The 22936-nt window shown below is 44.6% G+C and overlaps 1 protein-coding gene across 6 annotated transcripts; it reads left to right on the top strand.

The window, feature by feature from the left end:
* The first annotated feature begins 41 nt into the window (after window positions 1-41).
* LOC119154584 (inner centromere protein) lies at window positions 42-18362 on the top strand. Of its 6 annotated transcripts, none has more exons than XM_037402319.1 (18): window positions 42-231; window positions 316-429; window positions 921-1702; window positions 3656-3707; window positions 3867-3900; window positions 6426-6504; window positions 7066-7117; window positions 7432-7549; window positions 7636-7770; window positions 8652-8768; window positions 10228-10337; window positions 10726-10846; window positions 11613-11735; window positions 12284-12456; window positions 12752-12839; window positions 14346-14456; window positions 15608-15767; window positions 16513-18362. In XM_037402319.1, the coding sequence occupies exons 1-18, from the start codon at window positions 104-106 to the stop codon at window positions 16725-16727; spliced, it is 2712 nt and encodes a 903-aa protein (XP_037258216.1). In that variant the 5' UTR covers window positions 42-103; the 3' UTR covers window positions 16728-18362. The 6 variants fall into 6 exon arrangements, with proteins under 6 accessions (XP_037258216.1, XP_037258215.1, XP_037258220.1 ...); XM_037402318.1 differs by having other exon boundaries at window positions 12752-12842; XM_037402323.1 differs by lacking the exon at window positions 8652-8768 and having other exon boundaries at window positions 12752-12842.
* The last annotated feature ends 4574 nt before the right edge of the window (window positions 18363-22936 follow it).

Raw genomic sequence — 22936 nt, 5'->3', positions numbered from 1 at the left:
GGCCGTGACGTCGGCAGGGCGGAAGGCGGGCGCTAGGTTTGAATTCGAGGCGGGGCCGGGCCGGGGTCGCGCGCGGGCGGTTGGACAGGGGTGTTCTGAGGCGATGGCGGGCCCGGCGCAGCTGCCCGCGGTGTGCGGCCGGCGGCTGGCCCAGCTCCTGCGGCAGGTGGATGATACCGACCTGCAGTGGCTGGCGGAGATCCGTGAGGAGGCGGCTAAGATGTTCACGAGGTACCGATCCCCCGCCGCCAGCTGCCCTGGGCCGCTGCCGGCCGTCCCCCGCGCTGAGCCCCCGCCTCTCGCTTCCCTTCACAGCCACTACAGCGATGAGCCGGAGCTGATGCCCAAGACGCCGTCGCAGAAGAGCCGGCAGCGGAGGAAGCGCCTTTCTGCGCTCCGGGAGGAGAACCAGGAGCCCGGCAGGAAGAGGTAGGCCGGCCGGCGCCCCCCGTGAGGCGGCCCTACAGGCCGCGGGGGGCCGGGCCGGGCTGGGGGAGGCGGAGTGCCGGGCTCCCCTCAGTGCCTGGGGAGGAGGGCAGCTGTGGGGGGGCTGGAGAAATCCGCTGTGAGAGGTCGCACGGGGTCTCCTCTCCACAGCGCCTCCCTGGCGTTCTCCCCTCTTCCGTGTGTTGAGGGTCCGGCTGGACGCCGCGCCCGGGCGCGCCTCGGCCCAGCGGCCTGGGAACGCCACGGCACCGCCGGCCTGTGAGAAGCGCTGTTGTCACTCGAGTTTCGTTTTGTGTCTGTGTCTCAGAGCGGTTATGTAGCCCTATTCTGCAGCTCTGTGTATACTGAGCTTTTAGAGTGGCTCGTCCCAGATGTTTTAGCTTTGTTTCTCTGCGTGTTCTCGTTTGTGCATGGAAGGACTTTGGTCTGTTCCTGAGTCCAGCTCCAGTCTAACACGCTGTTTGTATCATTAGATTGTCTAGAAAGAGGAATAGCAGTCTCAGACTGGCACCCCGTGCACGATGCTCTCAACGACTCCGAAATAAAGAAAACCTAGAACTCAGTAGGGCTGAGGCCAAAGATGTCTCTCCACCAAAACGTGTGACAAGATCTCAGACTGCAACACTTGCTAAAAGCACGGAGAGCTTTCCTAAGATGCCTCCTGGCCAGCAAGCAGGAGAGAAGGTTCCCTTATCCGAAGCTGATATTGGTGATCACGTTAACATGATGACAGACCTCCAGAAGAGTGCATCTAAACCAGCGAAACAGCTCTCCACAACCATCCTCTTAAGCTTAGATGATTGTTCTCCTGAAAAAATCTGGGTTGCCAAATCGCCGCCTGTGCCTGCAGCCACTGAGCTGATAGTTCCTCATACCCCTGAAGCAAGTGATGCACAAGAAAGCAAGCCTGCATCTTGGCTGAACAAGGCAAAGGCAGCTAATAGTACAGTCATTTTAAGTGAAACGCCTGGGCTAGAGGAGGTACATGAGACTGCTCAGGTGCAGGAGGGGTCTGATAAGGAGCCTTCCCAGCCCATAAGGGATAGCCCAGAGACTCCGACAGGTTCTAGGCTCAGCCGTCACTCAGTGCGCAGAAGTCTGATGGGTAAAACTTCCCTGATTCACAGAACCTCCTTGGCAGAGAAATACTCTCTAGCTAGCAAGAGGGAAAGTATGATCCGCAAATCTGTCACCAGGACAATGGTCAAGAGGAAGGCAGCTCAAAAATCATCCGTGTCTTCCAGTTGCATGGATAGTAAGTTTGAATGCCACCAGATGAGTTTGCTTTGCACCTTTTCTGCTCTTTTTGTCGTGCTGCTTTCCACTGGCAAAGGAAAACAATGCTAGGGGGCTGGTTCTTCAGTTTGGGTGTAGCAGCTGATCTTCCTAGGCTGGACAGGCTGCAACTGAGCATGGCTGTTCTAACTGGCTTTCTAGAGACCTATGTGATTAGAGAAACCCAGTAACTGTGCTAGCTTGTGGCCTGTGAATTCAGTCTTGTAAATCATCTGGGAGCACAGCCTTAATGTTTTCTGAGTTTCCATGGTGGTAGCCTGGAAAGCTAAGGAGGAGGCTGGTGAACAGGGTTTGTTGCTGCTGTGAGAGCCCAGAACCCTCTCACACAAAGGCCTGTGTGTTTTCTGGGAAATCAAGTAGCTAAATTCACTGCTCTTTAAGCAGAATCTGGCTGCTTGTTGATCTGCTCTTTTGAGAAGGGAATGTTGAAACTGAACTTTGTAAACTTATTGCAAGTCTTCCAAACTTTTACAATTTGCAGCAGAGGCAGGTTTTGGCACAGGGCAAACTTATTTAAACGTTCATCCATGCTACTGGAATGCAGGCATTAAATTTATTGCAGGAGAACAAAGTGATGGATATAACATCTCTTCTTTCCCTCAGCTTGGAGGAAAAAAAAAGAGGCTAGTAAATGGTGGACTAGTTAACTGCTCCTGAAATGCAGGTGATGCAGGAGAACCTTTTCCATACAATGTGATGTTAAGGAGAGATTTGCTCTATTGTACAGCATACTTCTTTGAAGGGAGAACTAGTACAGCTGAAATAATGTTAGTGTGACATCTTAATCTGCACTGTTCTAGCTTTGTGGGCTTCGTGCTGTATGAAAATGTCTTTTCTCAGAGTTATCCTACTTTTGCTGTAAAACGATATACTTGGATAAGCACTGTAGTAGTTTTTTTCCATACCAATTTAACTGTTCTAGTTGAATGTTTTTCTAGCACTGCAGTCCCTAGTTCCTGTACCAGTAACAGGATAGTGTGGAATTTTGCATAAATTTAAGCACAGTGTTGAGAGCTCCCTCAGTAAAAAATGAAACCGTAGGGAAGTCTCCTCATCTGTAACTTTGAAGAGGTGCTGATATAGCTTTATCTACTCAGTTTAAATGATTAGTCTGGATCTGGATTACCTGGGAGGTTTAAGGAAAGCTATTGCTTCCCTCTGTACTACTTGATGCAACTCATCTTCTGCCTAGTCAAAATTTCCAGGTGTAAGAGGAACTGAGATGTTTGTCAGCTCCACTTGAGCTTATTAATGCTTGAAAGCCCAAAATATGTTAATCAACTGCAGAGCTCATCTGCTGTGTCTCTGATCCAGCAGATCTTGCACGGGTACGTGTACAGCACGTGTGTTTGTGCTTCCTTCGGTAACATCCGTGATGGAAGTATGGGAGCAGACTGTGTGCTCGCATGCTTTGACTAGGCAAAGTCTGCCCTTGTGTACTCGAGCTGAAGCTGCATTGCCTTCTTAATTATTAACAACAGTTTCTGGCTGTGCTGGTACTTAAAAGCTAGCTACCATTGAGCCGGATGGAATGCTTAGCAGGAAGCAGCACTCAGACTGTAAATAACGCTGGTTTTAACTACTGCTAAGATCTGGATGTAGCCCTGCAAAATGAGTCTGAAGTCTAAACCTACTCACTCCTAATGCATGCTTGTTGAATATCACTTTGAAGTCATCTATAATTGAAAACATCTGTTTTCTTATATTAAAATTGCAGACAGCATTTTCTCTAGTGCTGCTTAGGTATATTCACCTGCCCTTACTTGTAGTGGCATGCATTGAACTGTAGGCAATAAGGCAGGAGGCAGAGCAAATGCCTCCGCAGCAGTTTTGAGTGAACTTCATTACTACAGAAAGAGCCCTGGCCTGCACCTGTATGTTATAGCTCGGGCATTTTTTTATTTTCCTGCAGTCTCCAGCTCTGGAGCAGTGCCAGAGGATGAAGAAACAGTTGTCAAAACTAGGTGAGACTACTTTAAGATATTTCTTTATCCTTAATATTCTGCTTGGAGGACTTTTTTACAGTGACATTCTTGGAATAAATTGCACTGCTTGCAGGTAGCAAGTGACTTCCTGGTTTCCTTGATGTTGTTAAACACTGCTGCTTTTTTTATTTTTTCTAGGTCTCCTCCTGGACCTTCTCCCCCCTCCAAGTTGGTAAGATTTGAGCAGAGATCAAAAGCATTTCTGTTTGTGTGGACTTGTGAGCAAAATGTGTTGAATACACCTCTCATTTGCTACTGGGGAGTTAGGAAGCTGTGGCCACAGGCTGCTGGATTCTGCCAGCCTGCTGCATAGCCCCTGAATAAAGAAGGCACAGAGCATGTGGCTGGCATATGTGCATGAGCCTGTCTACAGCCTCCCTGGTTCTGATAGACTGATAAAGTCTGAGATCGTAGAGTCTGTTTTAGTCACAACATTCCAAAATTAGTAAAATGAAAACCAGTAAGTTTTATTTGGAAAATGACCACAAGTGACCCAAGGCTTATTTTGGATGCCAGTAGAGGTATTCTCTCAGTATGGTGTTAGAATCTCAGATGCTTTCAAAACCAAGGCTAGCTTTGACTAGAAAACAGTGTTCTTTCTGCCATGTTGCATTAATGTATTTAAATGTCACTGATGACTTGATGCACACTAGCATGAATACTGACTTTGGCAGTGCCAGTATTCAGAGTCAAGTTGTGCTTTGTGGCTCTTGTTTCTTGGCCTCTTGCTAGAGCTCAGCTATATGAAAATCCAGTCCTGATTCTATACAGACAAATAACCTTATAATTCAGGGAAGCTTTTTTTCAGTTGGACAGAGTTTGTACACTATTATTATTTCTGTATTTTTAAAGCTTCTTTTGACCTTTTTGTTAGTCCTGCAGATTATTCAGAATTTGTCAGTTTGTCTTAAGAAAACCACAGAATTTTGTAAACGTCATTCAGGTCAAAAACATGTCCCTCCACTATTCTCACTCCCCTCCTGAAGAAGAAATCCCAGGATTATGTCAATGTTTTGTCTTGAGTATTCAATAAGCAAAGACTGAATTGATGGAGCAGAGCTCTGTGGCCTTAAGTGCTTCTGTAAACAAGCACAGCTTATACCTGCTGTTACGGCTGTGCTTGTGCCGTGGTTTAACCCCGGCCAGCATAGCTGCTCACTCACCACCCCCTCACCCAGAGGGATGAGGAGGAGAATTGGAAAGGAATGTAAAGCTCAAGGTTTTGTATAAGAACAATTTAATACGTACAGCAAAAGCCTCACATGCAAGCAAAGCAAAACAAGGAATTCATTCACTACTTCCCATCAGCAGGCAAGTGTTTGGCCGTCCCCAGGAAAGCAGAGCTCCATCATGCGTACTGGTTACAAGTATTGTAGCTGAAACCACGACAGCCCGTGAAAGTTCAAATAAACTCAGTTTTTCTAGTGTCCCTGGACTTTTAGCTTGCCCGAGTTACAACTGTGGAACAAGTTAAAGGGAAAATGTTGAGAATAAAAAAACCAAGCAAACAAACCAAAATTGACTGCTTTGCAGATTTGAATAGAGGACTCATCTCTTTTGTTTCTGTACCCTGAGGATTTTATAAATACAGTCTAGTCCATGCAGTGCACTCAATCTATCCTCGATCCTCAGCTTTTATTTCTACACCACTGATGTTGAGAGTGGGACCTTGTGGCCTGTCCCACTCTTAGCCTATGTTGCTGTGTTACCTTACCCTATCTATCTATCCAGAGTTTTCTTGGCAAACCAAATTAGGTTTTATTTCTGCCAGGCTTCCTTTGGGAGCTGTGGGTAGTGTGGAAAAGTGGTGACGCCGCAACCTTCTCAAACCAGAAAATATCTTTGTCTGTAGGAACATATAAAGGCAGTATCTGTATGCATGCTGTCTTTTAAAGACCAGATTCTTCTCGGGCCTAACCTCAAATTAATCAGATCTATGCCCTTCTGTTGGGCTACAAGGTGCTTCCTTTACCTAGCCTTAGGATAAGACCCTACAGAAGCATTTGGGGAGCATAAAGTTTCCATGCTTCTTTTTCTTCTCTTCCCAACTCCTTTATGTCTGCCAGCCTATGCAGGTTTGGGGAGTAGAATTAATGCTTGTCTCGCTAGCAGAGTGCAGATTTCAAAAGCCGTTGCCTGCCCTCTTGCAGGCATATAAAACCATTATCACAACAGAATTTTCTAGCAGTGTAAGTGCAAAGGCAGCAAATAGCGATGCATATCACATTCATAATAGAAACAGATAAATGAAGGAAATGAGCTGTTTGTCTTTGCTGTCTCGCTGTTTGTCCATTCATCACTACTCAGTAAAATGAGTGCTGCCTGACCCTTTGCCAGAAGCCCAGCAAGCATTAACAGATTTCCAGCTTGAAATGCTTTCGTGCTTAATAGTTAATGAGTTTGTTCAGTTTAAGTAGCGCATCCCTCATTGCAGATACTTGTGTTCTCTTAATGTCTGTGTTTCTAGTGATGACATGATGTTAAGGAATTTATCAAGATGGTGTCCTGAGGTATTTTTCACAGCTGCAGGTTTTGACTTCACTCTGGGTACTAGTACCAATACTTGATACTATGTGTGCAGTTTTGCACTCTGGTAATATTGTAGACAGTGTCCTTGTCAGAATGACATCATGATTTGTAATAGTAATTGGCTGTTTCTGTGTGAGAACTGATAAAATCTATTTGCTTTTCCTACAGAATCCTCAAAGTCCCCAAATGTCACTTCGCTCTCAAACCATGAGCAGAAATGAACAGCTGCAGGAGACAAGCAACAACGGTAGCTTCCGGAGGATTTTTGTGGCAGAATTTTAAAAAGTCGTTGCTTTGTTGGCAGGCTGACTGGGAAGTTTGAAAGATTTGCTAGTTAATTTGAGAGCCAGTTTGAAAGACTAATCTAATCTTTGACAAGTGAGGATTTGTTTCAGGAGATTAGCAGTTGGTAAATTCTGTGCTGGAGTTATTTGCCAGCCTGGAAAGCCCATGGACATAGATGTAATGAAGCTGGAGGGATGCATGTTCTCCAGGTTCCGGGAGGCCTAGCTGAACCCAGTTTCTAAAGCAAGGGGTTTCTCTGTATCTGTGTGGAACGCAATAGCTGTATTAGTGCAAACTGCGTACCACAGATTATTTTAGACAGATTTGCTTTATTTTGTATTTCTAGGTTTGAAATGTGCTGTGCAGTTGCGTGCTGAAAGCAAGAAAGGTCCTGCTGTGCATAATTCATGGCAGGGGTTTTTTTTCTATTCAGTGGGCTGCTAAATCTGTTGTCTGCTTTCAAAGTTGTGTTGGATTTTTTTTTTCCAGATAGAACTAACTGTCTAACTATGTTTTCTTTCAGAAAGCAACTTAAATAAGAAAGGGGAGACCCAGGAATCACCCCAGAGTGCCAGGTATGTTCACAGAAGCATTCTGCTTTCTGCCTCTGGAGATCTGTAGTCCAGTTCAGAGCAGGTTCAAGGCTGAAACATTGTTAAATGGTTTCAGTGTTCTGTGATTATGAAACTTTCGCATGTACGTTTTCTCTGCCTCTATGAAAAGAGGACTTACACTGTATCTTTTATCACCTTAGAAATTTGTTATTGGATAACTACTTGCGCATACATGATGAAATATCTTTTAAGCTAAGATAGTTGTATGACCTTTTTTTAAACCTGAGACAATCAGGAGGATTGGCCAGGTACGATGGGCTGTATTTTTCTGACAGGAGAAAGCCAAGTTACAAAAGAGCTGTGGATGAATGCTATGACAGTCAGCAAGCAGAAGATGGAGGGCTTTCTCCTCCAAGAAGAAAGACGCCATCCCCTGCCTTTCCAGCCAGCAAAGTAAGATTGTTGTAATCCTGATGTACTTCACCAAGACCCATTTCTTACTCATGTTCCTGAGGATTGTTCTGGTGTTCCTCTCATAGGTTGTCCGTCCTTTCAAAACATTTTTGCACACTGTACAGAAAAACCAGCTCCTCATGATGCCAGCCTCTGTGGGAAAAAATGGAGTAATAAAATCTTTTATCAGGTACAACACTCCTATCCAGTCTGATCCCAAGGTAAGACGAGATTCTGTTGTAAGCTAGTACATGACAGTCTGATGAGTGTCTAAGTTAAAGCACAGATGTGAAAGAAACTTTTCAACCCATATTAAACTAAGAAGTAGATTTAAGCTGTCTGTTTACGCTTGCATAAACTAAATAAAATTATGATTAGTCAGCTTCCTAGAGTTCTAGTTTGGACACTAAGCTTTATTACTGTAGCATTTCCCTGTGGTGTTAGCAAGGAACAGTTGGGAATGAAAACTGGGAAATGAAAATCAAGGGGATTTGAATACTGCAGTTGAGAACTGAAGTCTCGTTTCTAGGACTTATCTAATGAGTGAGATCTGAGAAAATGCCTCTTAAATCCAGACTTCTGATGTTCTGAGGTTTTTCAGACCTTTGAAGCGGGAAGAAACATGAGGCTGTCCTGAATAGGACTGCTGGGTCAGCAAGACAAGTATGCCAGTGTCCAAATCTAATGGACATAAATATGAAAGTAGTAGAGTTATTGCAACCAGCAAAACCAAACCCTTCACCTTTGCTGTTTGCAGGCAGATGCATCTACCTGTGAAGTTTACAGCATCGCAGGGGAAGCTCCTGTCCCCCAAGCAGAGTAGTTTGGGTGCACGGGATTTGAGAAGATCTGGTTCTAGATTTCCAAAAGGAGTTGGTTTTCCCTGTGTTCCGCTTACATGGGACAATTTGGTCGTAAATCATCCTGATTTAACTATGTGGGCTGGACTTGCAGTAATCCTACCTGCATCACTGATGGGCAGCCCTACTCTTACTGATCTGCATTTAGATTTGTGTTTAACTGGAAGAGAAGTCAGTGTTGAAGGACAAGCAGGTCTCAATCAGTGTGATGTAGTTTCTACACCAGAATAGCTCTCTGACAGGGTCAGGCAAGTATGAGGGTGCAGCTTCACAGATGCGCCTATGGACTTGCTGGAAGCTGGCATGTCGAGCACAGATCGCTCATGCTTCCCATACACAACAACTGCCTGCAGAATAAGATAATTCTAGGGCTTGTTTTCACTTGCAGGAGAGTTGGGGAGGGAGAGGAGGGTGTACTGCAGAAACTGGTTTTCCTGCATCTAACTTATATCTAGGCTGTATCCGGCAACCTAATATCAAAACTTCTTTGTATTGCTTAAAGCCATCACAGCTGTACTGCTTAGAGTCTCACTGTACTCCAGCAGGTAGGAGAAGTCTGTTGTTAGGAAGTAGTGAAGGATTCAAGCTTCAGTCTCACTGCTGACATTAATGTCTGTGTTGGCAAAGGAGCTAATGTGATACGAGAAGTCTTCTGACTGGTGCATCCTTTGTTGGTGTCAGTTCATTAAATGTTATATTTTAGGCTTCATTCCAGTGCACACAGCTTCCCCTCAGGATTTTTTCCATGTGGGTGATACACATAACTAAATAGCACCAGAGCAGTTAAGATGTAATTGTTAGTTTTAAATTAGCCAGTTTGGATGCTAGTAACAATTTACAGCATGGAGTCCGGCATAAGATAATCACAACTATTTCATTGTACTTATCAATGGGTTTGTACTAAGACCAGGGCTGTCATAATTAGACATCTGCAGGATCAAATCTGGCATTAAATTTGTTTATCTTAATCTGTTTGCTGTGACTGTAGTGATAGCTGGATCTTCCTTTTCTAATTGAAGTATACTTAGGCTGAGTTAGCTGGACTCATTTTAGAAAAATGAGAAAAATGCCCTGTATTTCTGTCTAGATGACATACAGGGCTGACTGTGTGCTTGAAACAAGCTGTAAGCACTCTGTCTAAATGGTGGTGGTTTACCATGAGATAAAGCTTTGTGGGAAGCAAAGATGCCAGTGGGAGATCTGAGCTGAAGCAAGCAAGGTGCTTCCTAGAGCACCATCTGTCCCCTGCGCTCACTGCAGGAAGCTGGTATCATTGCCAAGCATTAGCACTGCTTTTTTGGTTCTTTTTACCAACGTAAGTCAGTGCTGGCTGTCTGCAATCTCTGTGGAAGCTGCCTGGACTTCAGGAGCTGATGCTTCTCTTTCAACTTCCTAGCTTCTTCTCACACTCTCAAAGATAAATACCTTTTTTTAAATACCTCGATATTTAAAATAAATATTTAAATATTTAATAATATTAAATATTTATATTAAATATTAAATAAATAATATAAAATAAATATTTAAAATAAATTTTAAAAAATTATTTAAATATTTAAATAAATACCTCGACATGCCAGCTTCCAGCAAGTCCATAGGCGCATCTGTGAGGCCTTGTTTTCTATCACATCTGTTCCCAAACATCCACGGCCACATCACAGGCCACCTAAGCTCTGTTTCAGGGTTGTTACTATCCCCTGGTTCTGGCTGCAGTTCGCAGTTCCTTGGTGTTATCTCTGAGCCCTTACTTAACCCGAACAAGTTGACATAGAAGGGAGCCCTGGTACGTGGGTATAACCACATTTCAATCTGCCTCAGGAAAAGGAGAGACAGAAGCTAGAGACTCTAAGGAAAAAACAGGAAGCCGAGCAGCTGAGAAAACAAAAACTGGAGGAAGAAAAGAAACGGCGACTAGGAGAGGCAAAGCTGTGAGTATATGCTTTCTGCCTTGTCTGGACTGTTTTCTCTGCACCTGTATGTCCCTCTTTCTAGGTCTTTTATCTTGCAGAGTCCATACGTGCAGCAAAAGTTCTTGTCGGCTTGCTCTCACACCACAAAGGCAGTATTTATTCTCATAGTATCTGTCTACAATGCTAATAAAAAGTTAATTATCCTAGCTGACTGCTTCTTCAGCATTTTGTCTGAAGTCCTTTGTCTCAGATGGAGCTTAAAAATATTGCTAATGTTTAAATGAATGGTGTATTTGGCTCATTGAATTTCATGCTACCCAAGAGCTGTGTCTGTTGGCTATGTATTTGGATTGTAAGGAGCTCATTCAGCTGGACTGCAATGATGAAGTTGGACTGTGTCCTGTAGGAAGCGTGAGGAGCGCCTGCGCAAGGTGTTGCAAGCTCGGGAACGGGCAGAACAAATAAAGGAAGAGCGGAAAAGGCGCATTGAGCAGAAGATAGCTCTGTTTGATGAGAAAACTGAGAAGGTAAGGCCCATTATACCTATAGAGTTTATCTGGGAGAATAAATATTCTATTGAGGTAGATGATGCCGCATGAGAGTGCCTTCCAGAAAGAGAGGAACTGAGGCTGCTTAACATCTAGAGAATGAACTGAAGAGCAGTTGAATAAAGAATTTCCCAGAACCTTGGTGATTCTGAGTGACTGCCTTTCTTTTGGTTACAGCAAATGGCAGATGAAACCTCTTATTTTCCAGAATTGTGAATCTAAATGGGCTTTATTAAGGCTCTGTTAGTCAGATGGGAAAAGAACTTCAAGTAGATAAAGCCAGCCTAATGGCCTTGAGGCTTAATCTACTTGAAGTTCTCCCATCTGACTAATAGATGAAAAGGTGAAAATAAACATACTTCCTCCATGCCCTTTCTTGTATCTGAGACTTTCAGACAATTTGCACATAGCAGTCATTTGTCTACTTTAATTATCTCCATCTGCTTTTCTCATTTCATGGTTCTGAGAATATATTCTGATAGCTTTTGTGGTATTAGATGCATAAATACCAGAATAGGATCAGCTTTTCCTGTGGAGATGTAAAAGGGACATTTCCCTAGTAAGTATTACCTTTTGAAAATAAAGCACAGGTACCATTGGCTCCTGGTGGTAGAAAAGGAAACTTTTGCCCTGTGAGAGGGTGGGAGTTCTGCATCTTTGAGACTTGTTGCTGTGATGTTTCACATCCACAGAGAACTGTCCCATCTGAGACTTAGGTATTCAGCTAGTGATGTGTGTGTCCTAGGTGAGGGAAGAAAGGTTGGCAGAGGAGAAGATCAAAAAGAAAGCAGCTGCTAAGAAAATGGAAGAAGCAGAGGCCCGGCGCAGGCATGATGAAGAGGCCAGAAAACAAAAAGCACTGCAGCAGGTCTGTGCTGGAGCCCATCCTGTCATCCTGCATGCAGTCAGAATGGCTGCAGTCTGCCACAGGTGAAGCGAGGAATCTAGCCAGGAGTACTGAGACAAACCAAGTGAAAATTAGTGGAGCGAAGGGGCTTTGTCCTTAAAGTTCTCTGCAGTGTTGTGCTTCCTGCTTCCTCTCGCAATATGCCGTCAGCTGTTAGTGGTGATTGTGACCCACATTTCTTCCGCAGTTCTGGAGAGATTCTTACTAAAGACCTTAATTTGTGGATTGGCAAGTATTAAAACCTCTTAGTTAAAACTGTCCCTGAGATCCAGAGTGTGGTGGCTCATAGGCACATGGGTACATCGTGGGCCAGGAAAGGCCAGCATTGAAACAGCTGGAGAGATGATGCACCTACCTTGAAAGCACTGGGACTTTAGCCCTGAGTTGTTTCTCTCCTGTGTAGTTATAGGTGCTAGGGATTTGGGTCAAATAAGGTGTTCCTGCTCCTTTATTCTGGAGCCTGTTCCTGTATGATGTAAGGTGAGTAATTGTCTTGTTTGGCTTACTAGGAAGAGGAGGAACGTCGGCACAGAGAACTAATCCAGAAGAGGAAGGAAGAGGAGCAGGAACGTGCCAGGAAGATTGCTGAGCAGAGACAGGCAGAACAGGAGAGAGAAAAACAGCTGGCTGCAGAGAGAGAGCTGGAGAGGAAGAAGGAGCAGGAGAGGATCCAGGCAGAAAAGTAAGACGGTATCCATTTATGTACTAAATTCTTTGCTGGGACTTTGGAAAGAAGCAGGCACAGAGGGCAGCAGCAAAAGGCTCAAGCAGTTGAAGAGCTACTTTTTGCTGTCCAGAGTCGTGCTGACCACCATGGGCACTGAGCTGCCAAGAGGAAATTCTGGGCTTAATAATATAGGAACTGTGGTGGGGAGTGCCCTGACAAGCTGTGAGAAAGAGTGGTTTGCAGCAGGCACTGGGTGGGAGGGTACCCTTGTCCAGTTTTGAGAGTAATGGTCTGTTGCTTTGGTTCTCAGGCTACGTGAAAAGCAGGAGAAGGCTGCTCGCCTGCAGAAGGAAGTGTTGGCTGCTAAAGAACAGCTCCGTAAGGAGATGGAGAAGAAAGAAGTATGTATGGTCTTTTTGTAGATGAGTAGAGCCACATGGATCTGACTCCAGTAGCTGTTACTGTTAGGAGCAGCTTCGCTGTGAAGCTGCTGGGAACCCTGATGAGTCAGTTGCACTTCTCAGCCTGAGCCAACCAAAGGTGCTTGTGCCCAGAGTCTGTTCTCTGTCTGCTTCAGAAGGTTGTGCTTGCTCTCTTCAGATGGCAGCAGTGCAAGAGGAAAGGACAGATGAGCACATGTTGAAGCGAGGTTTTTGGCTTTTTCCCTTTTCTGTGCCCTGGTGTATCTACCTCTCTCGATACCAAACCATAATTAATCCCACACTTTTCAGAAGCATCATCTCAATTTTGCATTTGGGCCACCTTCAGCAGAACCACACGTACAGACTGTAGGCTTTGTCAGGTTATTTTCTGCAACAGTCATGCCAGCATCGATTCAGCGGGTGGTTTTGCTCGTGGTGAAGAGAGAACTTTTGATGCTTTGGCAGTCCATGCTATTTACATAAAGCAGCTGCAGCTGGATAGGGTCAGATTTTTGCTTAACTTGCAGCATTGCCTTTTCACCAGAGCAGACATGAATCCCACAGGTGTTGTTCAGGTAGCTTTTGGAATGTCCCTTCTGAAGGATTTGCACACAGAAATTGCTCGGAATTGGTAGCAAACCCTTTGCTATTTGGACTTGCTTTTTGGTTTATATAAGGTCTGTGAGAACTTGCACTTTCAAAAGGAGAAAGAACAGAAGGTTGGAATAGTTGGTTGGAAATTGTCCAACATTTCCCTAAAATCACTGTCACTCCTATTAGCATGCTGACAGCAGTTGTGCAGCTGCCCTTCAGGAAGCTGAATTCTTTGGTGGGGATCCTGCCTGCCCAGCAAGCCCCTCGCTCTGTCGGTTAGCTTTGTTAAGTTGACAGGCAGCTGGTGTAGACCTGTGTACAACCTGTCCTGCTCTTAAGACTGGGTGGGATTTATTTCACCTCTTTATAAATGTGTACTGTTAGAGTTAGCAGCCTCTTGCTTTCTTTTAGATTCGGTAGGAAGAAGCATGCATTCATAGGGTGAAGTTGTTTGGACCCTTTTGAGATGGTTACTGTAGAAGGGGATGACTTAGCCTCTAAAAATAGTGTTTATTAGGCTAAAAAGAAGCTAAGATCAGTAGCATAGTTTTTTTCCATCTGCAGATGGTCAGCTGGTTTCTGTTGTTTATATCCTGAAGATAAAGTCTGTAGCAAGTGTTTCAAAGCATGAGGTTGCTGCAATATCAGAGGAAGGCAACTGAAGCTCATAAATGGGAAGGTCAATTTGTTTGTGCCACTTTGAGGCACTCAACTGTTGCATTGTATTTGTTCACTGTCTGCACTGTGTTCAAAGTGCTCCTTAGCATCACAAGTAACAAAGACTTGCAATTAGATGCTTAGATATTTTTCTGCGTATCAAAAAACCCAGATGCCTGGATTAAGAGCATAGTTTAGTTAATCAGATTATTTGTGATATTGGCTTCTCAGCAGGAGAAGAGGCTAGCAGAGATGAGGAGGCAGGAGCAAGAGCAGAAGAAACTGCCAGAGGAACAAAAGGCTAAAGATAAAGCCCAAACACAGCACCTAGAAAACAAAGAGGTAATTGTGTGCTCTCTGGTGAAATATCTTTAAGGGATGACATCAGAGAACTTTGATTCCAGCATTGACGTGCTGTTACAACGGGCACTTTTACCCTCTGCTGCTTATATTCCTTTTCAATAATGAAGGAATTCTGTAAACTTCTTTCCAGGCTATCTGAGGTTGACTTCTGGTGGCCTTGTGTATTAAATGACTTTTGGGGAAAGAAAAGGAGAGAAGGGAAGGGAAGCAGCAAGTCTTTGTCAGGATAAGACAGTGGATGTTAAAGTTGCTTGCCTTTCTAAGCTTCTCCTCTAAATGCTGAATGAACCTCACAGGCAAAAGAGATGCTGAAATAGCATTATTTAAGTTCAAACTTGGGAACAGCTGCAGGATGGCAGCAGAGTCTGTGGAACGGTATTGTGTGTGGGCCTTGCCACTGATGGAACTAGAGGAAAAACCTGCCGGTGGATGGGTATGTCCTGAACATTGAGAATAAATGTATGAATCTTTATCTCCTTGCAAAGCTATATATTTTAATCTTTAAACTCAAAAACAGTGAAATATGAGTTAATGTTAACAGATGCAAAGCCATGAAGGCAGCCTCTTATGGGGAAGAAAAACTGTTTCCAACTCTCTAGAGAAATGTTTCACAATTGGTGAAATTTGCAGTTTTATGTCTTTCTTCATCGCTTGCATTTCTTAGTCATGCTGTTCACATAAAAATTATAACACACTTTGTCCTGAGTTGTTAGGTGTGTATTCACTATATGGTATTAATCAGATTAATATTAAACAAGCCCAGAAATTTGGTTGTATTATATTTAAAGCATGTTACTTGCCCCCAGCTTTGAGGATGTAACAACTCCATTTAAACCTTGCTTCCAATTGAACTGCTGTATGTAGATGCATCTATTGCTAGCTTGTTAATGTCATATGTAGTCAACTAAGCAGCCTAATTGAACAGGAGAAGGCAATGCAAAGTCATAATTGGGTCAGAACTTTAGAACTTGGATCAAAACTTTAGAACTGCCAGATGTCAGGTTTTGCAATTACGTGGTAAAACAAGAAGTGAATTATTGAGCTATTACAGTCAACAAGTGTCTTGCTGCAACACAGAAGCGTAACATTGCTATTGCATCTAAAGCTTGTGGAATATCTTTGTCTTCTAGAATTCACCTGTCTGCACTTCATATCAGATGACTCCACGGGCCCAGAAAGATCCAAAGCCCCCCCCAGTAAATCCAGACAACTATGGAATGGATCTGAACAGCGATGACTCTACTGATGATGAAAGCCAGCCTCGCAAGCCCATCCCTGCCTGGGCCACTGGTATGTGTTAGCAGGTTGATATCTATCCTAAAATTCCCCCAACAAACCCTACTGCAGCTTTGCTCCATCAGATCGTGAGACCTGGTATAAGATTTTGTCTGGTTCCTCCTACTTGCACGCTGTAGTTAAAAGTACTGGTCTTCAGCATTGTAGCTGGAGTGCTGAGTCAAGGGCTCCTCTACCACTTGGGGATCATCTTGTGACAGTGTTGGGGAACAAATACTCTTTTAAACAACCTTAACAGAGCTGCTAAGTGTTATTTTGCCAATGTGAAAGGCATGTACTAGTGCATTACTGCTCTGGACTTGAGCCTGCTTGACATTGATTTGGCTTTAAAGAGCAAAGTAATGCCAGATGTCATGGACCAGGTTTCAGACCGGCTGTTGTTCTGGTTCTGAAATACTCTGTTCCATGATCTCATGTTCCACCTACCCCAGGGAGCTAAGAAGTTGTGGGGAAACTAGTGGTATCTGCAGGAAGAAAAGCTGAGAAACCTTGCCTCTTGCAAACTTATTCCAGTTCCTGGACAGAATTCAGTAGCCGCAATATTCACCCTCCACGTGATCTATGGTGAACTTTTAGGTTTAAACAGGGTGCTTTAAAACATCAAATACTGGAGGATTTCTTCCATTTGCAATCTCTGTGTGATTAGAGATGAGGAGAGCAGGGGCATATTGCATGCAACAGCCTACACAGCAGTTTCAATTAAAAAAATTAGTGAAAATTTAATCTTTTGTTTCTCCAGGGAATCAGCTTAGCCAAACTGTAATGCACCAGTACTACAACCCTCCCGATGTTGATGCACTCTTTGGGGTGATTGCAAGCCCCAAGCTGGAGGACATCTTTTACAAAAGCAAACCACGCTACTTCAAGCGCACAAGCTCTGCTGTGTGGAATTCCCCGCCATTTTCAGGTGCCAAATCGGTTCTAGGTCTGCCATACAGCCTGAAAAAGTACTGAGGTGGGCAGTGGATGTTTCTTGTGGAGCAGTGGGTATGCATTTCTGTCTCTCTAGGTGAGAAAAGCTACTGTTGGTATCTGTAAATCTTCAGGTGTTAGCAGTGAATAAATGTCAACTCATACTGGGCCTCTTGCATTTTCTGGTTTTGGGGCTTATTTTCTCACTGTTAAGCGAAACAGCAAGCTTTTGGGAGAAACTGCCTCAGGAAAATGCATCTCCTTTTACCCTTCGCTTTAAGCTGGCAAAGATTTAGACCTTTAGGTCATGAGAGTGCATCACCTAAAGCTATGTGATCCTCCCCTCCTCAGCCAAGCAGGCTTGCCAGCAGTAAACCAAAGTTGTATGTCTGCCTGTCCCTGCTTACCTCGTGGCTGAAGCTAGAGTACAGCTAAGAGTCACCGCGCCCATCGGGAGTGCCATCCAAACATGTACTACTGATGTTCTGCAGAAGCAAGATACTAGCAGTTGTGGTCTTTGTCGGCTCCCACAAATCACAAAATGATTTTTGTTTCATTTTTTCAGCAGGATGCTTTTTGCCAACGCCAAGTGCAGTTATGTGCATAAGCTAGATTGATGCTGGTGTTTCCACAGCTCGGGCTGAAATGTGCTGAGGGTTTTATTGGCTGACCTGCTGCTGCTGGAGGGGATGTGACCCTCAGTGTCATCATGTCTCCAGGAATACCCAGAGTAGTGTAAGCAGTCTTAGTTGCTCTAGGCTTTAAAAGAAATTGTACAAAGGTTCTGATAGAATTTTGTTTCTCTAAATTCCAGGTGCGTGGCATAGATTGGATTGAAAGAACTAATTTAACTTCAATCCCTGTCTTTCTCCTTTCTCCCTTTGGCTGTTTCATTTGTTCAGCATCAAAACTAGTTTTATTTCTAGGCCTGTTTTGCAATTCATGTTCAATGAGACAGTGTCAAATGGACTGTTATCAAAACCATTTCCTTTTAACAGCAAAATACCAGCTCAGAATTTCGGTTCCGAGAGCACTTGGCATATTAGTCAGCCTTTCTACACCTAACTTGCGAATGGCACAGATGTAACAAGCTCCTGCGTAGGGAGAGAAGAGATCTCAGTAGAACACTACTTACTGGAAAGAGTGTAAGGGAAACAGTTACATTAGTTTCTGTAGGTTGTTCTATAGGTTGCCTAATCTGCAGAAGACAGACTCCTAGGGTTCTTACCTCAGATGAATCTTTTCTTTGAGGCTTGATTTGTTTTAAAGATGAGTGAGTGTTCACGGCTGCAGTTTCAGTAAGCAGAAGACTGAAGAACATAGTTTCTGTGTACGTACAACTTGGTCCTTAAAAAAAACCAACACCGTAGGGAGATTATACAACATGTAAGAAGACTTCTACCTTACCTTGTGCATATAGTAAAACCATTTTAAGCAAATGTCTTTAAAATGATGTGGGGTTTTGTATTTAAATACATCAACTGCTGGATTCTATGCTGTGGATTAGTGTTTTATACGTATGAGATGATTGTCCTTTGATAGATGCTCTGTAGATTGAGTTTTGTATCTTGGAGTGAACGTAACCTTTTTGTAAGAATCCTTGCTGAAATGGCAAAAACCTTAAAGTTGAATGCTATTTTAATGTCTGACAATTTGATAAAAGTGAGTTAAATAATCTCCTCTGGACTCATCACAGCTTTTTATTAGAAAGATCTACAGTATCTTGGAATCTGTCCTCTTGGGTTGCTTTTTGCGCTGTTTCCTCAAGATAGGAATATTCTGTCAAGGAAGAACTTCTTAACTCCTCCCACAGTGGAAAATATTTGTGCTTTGGAAAGCCTGAAGAATTGATGGCTAGTTTTACTTTCTTCTTTTGTTTCTGGACATTAGAAGAGGGACAGTTTGGCATAATGATATATTACCAGAAATTTTTGCTAAGGAAGACATGACTTGAATTCATCTTGAACTAACCTACATCCCTCTAATTTACTACTTGTATAACTTTAGAAAATACTCAGAATTGCCACCACCAGATTGAGCAAGGACTTCAGTCACAGTATAAAACTGCAGCACTGGTATTTAAAAAACACACAAGAAGACACAAGTAGAAGTCCCAGGAAATTACAGCCTCAAGGTTTTAAGACTTTTTCACTCTTTGTTCTAGGTATTTATCTTAATTTTTATTCATGCTTGCCCAGGCAGCCTTTTCTGAGCTCTCTATGCATGCGCTTTCTGATACAGCCTAACTCCAGGTTTGTGCCTGACCCTGAGCTGGTCTTCCCTGGATGACACTCCAGACGAGTGTCCTGCCTGAGGGCCGAATACTGCACAGGCAGATTTTTAGAGGCTGCTGTTGAGTGAAGACTGTCTTAACCATAAGACTGCACTTATTTTGCTGCTGTCCACGACAGATTCCTCATCGCGCATAGAGATTATTCTGCCCCTCCAACCCTGAATCAGCCCTAGTATTCTGTTGCCTGTTCTGACCTAAAGAAAAGTTCGATTAAAGCATAGGTGATAGCATGGCAAGATCCACCTACCCTGTCACTGCAGCCAGTGTCCTGCAGATACCTGGAAAATTATAGCAGGGAAAACAGAAAGCAGTTATTTCCCAAGTGAGTGAATGTGGCCATCAGTAATTTGCAACACTTCATTTCACTGGGGCCAGGGGAGACATCTGATACATATTGCCTTTTCTGGACTGATAACAGTTCTCCTGGGTTCACAGAAAGTAGGTGGAGCCAAATGATACCAAAGAGAAAAATGGGATTGCTGCCACGTGGTAAACTTGTCATCCTTTAAAGTTAGTTGAGATCTCAAAGCTAGAACTGCTCCAAGAAATAACAAGTACAAGCAAAGATGTTTCTTGATGAGAATATTAAAGAGCATGTTGTGCCTGGCTTTGGCCTGATGAACAAAAACCTCTCCTGTACCTGAGACTTTCCAGACGCCACGTGTGCAGGTGACCTGTGTTCTCAGCAGTGCCTGTGGGCAGGGAACGAGCAGCACTGTGGCAGCTCTGCAGCCCTCTGTACACCCGGGGCCTCCAAGGATGCACCAAGTGGCTGCTGGTAAACTGGTATGACTACAACAACCTGACTGGCTTCCTATTCCATCTGAGGGTACTCATCTACGGACCGGGGCAGCAACAGCCCTCGTTGAACAGCCTGCTCTGCATGGCTGTTGACAAGAAGCACTCCAGTTAGCCCGCAGGCTCAGCGGGCTGGCTGTCGCCTCTGCGGAGAGGGCTGCACCAAAGGTGTAGTCCAGGCAGGGTAAACTGTACCATCCTTCATGCAACTGTGGGACAGGCTCAAGGTTTTACACCAAACTGTCCTCACCCTGCACTTCCTAGGGTTTTGGGGTACCAGAATCTTTTCTGGTACCTACCAGTTTATTTCAAGTAACTGGCAAATCCAACAACAAAATAAACAACATGAAAGGGAGTGGTGGGATGGTCTCTTCTTAATCATGTTGGGTGTTACACACCTCATGAAAAAGGAATATTGGGAATTCAAACAGCCAAGCAAAAGGTTGAGAGGGCAGATTCTTGGCCAAGAGAAAAGCTGTTTTCCAGCCTTCAAGGACCACTTAAGCTTAGTAACAATGGTAAAATCCATAAATGATTTTTGCCATCAGGTATTGCTTGCAACGATGAGATGGGTTCTGGCCTCAAAAAGGCCTCAAAGCAAATGCTCATAGTATTACTTCTGAGCCATTTAACTTTTATTTTTATACTGCTAATCTCAATAAAATTACCTGATATTTTTGCTTCTGTCAGATGTTTCAGACTCATTCTTGAAAGTAAGCAGAGTGGGATGACATTCTTGCAAAAGCAGCTAGCCCCTCTGAGCTGAGCTGTCATGGTTCAGCTTTGTTTAGAACAATGGGGAAAAAACAAACAAAAAAAAGGAGGGGCTTTTCTTACCAGGTCTTCAGAAGTACATACACAGGACTAGGAACGTGAACGGGGGCCTCAAGACATCCTCAAGATCACTGACAGTTCAAACTGTTTCTTCCAGGTTTGTTTTCAGTGGGATCCCAATCCTATTTGCATTCAGAGGTGCTGAAAATCTCGCAAGAAAAGCTCGTTTCAGGTGAATACAATTATTAAAAAGCACTTCTAAGCATGTGTGAGAGCTTGGCCTCCTAGTCAAAGCTTTACTGATGGTTCCCGTTGCCTCTGCCTATTTATGACTTCATTCTGGCACTCCCTTTCCTATATTAAACATCTGAGTATCCTTTATCCTTTGAATTAGATCTAGTGTATGTCGCTGTTCCGCAGCTGGAGCGCAGCAATTGTGTTCTTCACAGCTAGTGCCTCTCTCAGACCTCTGAGGCCGCGGCTGTGCCGAGGGGAGCTGCCCCGTCCAAGGTGGCCTGCCACTTGCTCGGTGCCAAGCCACCAGCCAAACGCCCCTGGCATGGCTGCAGCTGTGATGGGGAACAGCCCGAGTGCAGGAAGGTTTGGGGAACACGGAGCTGCCCGGCTGTGGAGCTGAGGCGAAGCAGGCAGAGCTCAGGGATGGGCAGCATGGCTCGAGGGCTGGGGGCTGGCGACGCCTGGGGAGCCCACCGTGAAGGCAGGTCTGTCCTCCCACCGTTGAAAGGGCAGAAGGAAGAGACTGCATGCTCTGCTGAAATCAGCTTCTTCAATTTCTACGTCTAACTTTCCAAGGGCCAAGAGCACTTTCTCCAGCTCACCTGCTTCTGCCTGCGGGCCCAGGTGGCTGCCTCTCCACAGGCACTGTTTGCACTCACAGAACTGGCTCCTGGAACAACAAACAAACGAACAATTCCCCTGGGGCAGTTCAAGCCAAATCCTGCTGCCTCTCCCCTCAAGAACACTGTGTTTATTAAGTGTTTTTCTGTGCACCTGTAGCCTAAAATGCTCGCTGCTGGGGCTGTAAGTCTTTGCTTATGTCCTGTAGGAAGGTTACACCACTTCTTGTGGAGGGATGTGGCTCCAGCACTACCTGAACCCACTTGCCTGCCTGGCACAGGAATAAATCACCAAATCCCAGACAGGGTGAGCTCCAGCCCGCCCTGCCCAAGCAGGGTCACCCATCCCCTGCCCAGGACCACAGCCAGGCGGCTTTGGAGTATTATCCCCAAGGAAGGACACTCCAAAAGCAACCTGAGGGTGCTGGCAGTGAAAAAGGGTTTCCCAGTGCTCAGAGGGAACCTCCTGTGTTTCAGTTTGTGCCCACTGTCACTGGGCATTTCTGAAAAGAACTTGGCTCCGTCCTGTTTTCAGGGGAGGCTTAGACTGGATGTTAGGAAACATTTCCTCACAGAAAGGGTGGTCAAGCCCCGGCCCAGGCTGCCCAGGGAGGGCGCGGAGTCACCATCCCCAGAGTGGTTTGGAAAACACGTAGGTGCGGTGCTCAGGGACAGGGCTATTGATGGACTAGCGCTAGGTTAATGGTTGGACTTTGTGATCTCAGAGGGCTTTTCCAACCCATCCCATTCTCTGATTCTGTGGTTCTTTCCCCCCTCCCTTCAGGTATCGAGATATGCTGTGGAAGATCCCCTGGAGCCTTCTCCAGGCAGAACAGTCCCAGCTGGCTGGATGAGAGCTTTGCTTCCTCGCGTTCTCTCAGTGTTTCCTGAAAACCCACCCAAATTGTCTTTTCTTTCGTAACAGACACTGGGAGAGCCTGAGGTTTTGCTAGTGCTTCTGCCGCCTCTGTCCTCCCAGTTCAACACATTCACATGCACTCGGCCTCTTGTCACTTTGGGACCTCACAGATCAGCCTTCCAAAAGAGCAGATGCCAGCCACAAAGATGTGAGCACATCCCTGCAATGCTCCAGTCCCTGTTTACATGCATGAATGTATCATGAAACAGACACGTCACACAGAGCTCAGAGATGTGGGGAATCTCTCAGTGCATCCCACCTGCAGTATCTGACTCACCTGCCAGCAGCTCCGACCTGTGGCTTGGCTCCAGTCACAGCAACGAAAGCAGTAAGCAAGCTCTTCACATGCTTTCATCACTTCTCCCAAAGCTGCACAGAGACCCTTGAGCTTTTTTTTTCCAGACTAAACAGTATCTGCCAGAAAAAAGAAAAAAAGAATGTGCTAGACTATGGAACAAAGCCACCGTTTTTTGCTGTGCTAACAGTGTATTTCAGCTCCACATTCACTAAGGTACTACATTTTCAGGTACTCCTTTCCAAAATTTCTCTTTACAATAAAATAAAGTAACTGTCTTTGTTCATTAATCTTATTAAAGTGTAGGATTTGATA

This window comes from Falco rusticolus, chromosome 10 (genome assembly GCF_015220075.1).
Source record: "Falco rusticolus isolate bFalRus1 chromosome 10, bFalRus1.pri, whole genome shotgun sequence".
NCBI classification, from domain to species: Eukaryota; Metazoa; Chordata; class Aves; order Falconiformes; family Falconidae; genus Falco; species Falco rusticolus.
The sequence above is the reverse complement of the archived record's forward strand: the minus strand, read 5'-3'. Positions and strand labels throughout refer to the sequence as shown.

Coding starts and splice junctions, on each gene's coding strand:
- LOC119154584 (XM_037402318.1), top strand. CDS start 104: ATGGCGGGCCCGGCGCAGCTGCCCGCGGTGTGCGGCCGGCGGCTGGCC. Junction 7,771..8,651: donor CTATCCAGTCTGATCCCAAG/GTAAGACGAGAT, acceptor GCTCTCTGACAG/GGTCAGGCAAGTATGAGGGT. Junction 12,457..12,751: donor GAGAGGATCCAGGCAGAAAA/GTAAGACGGTAT, acceptor TTTGGTTCTCAG/GCTACGTGAAAAGCAGGAGA.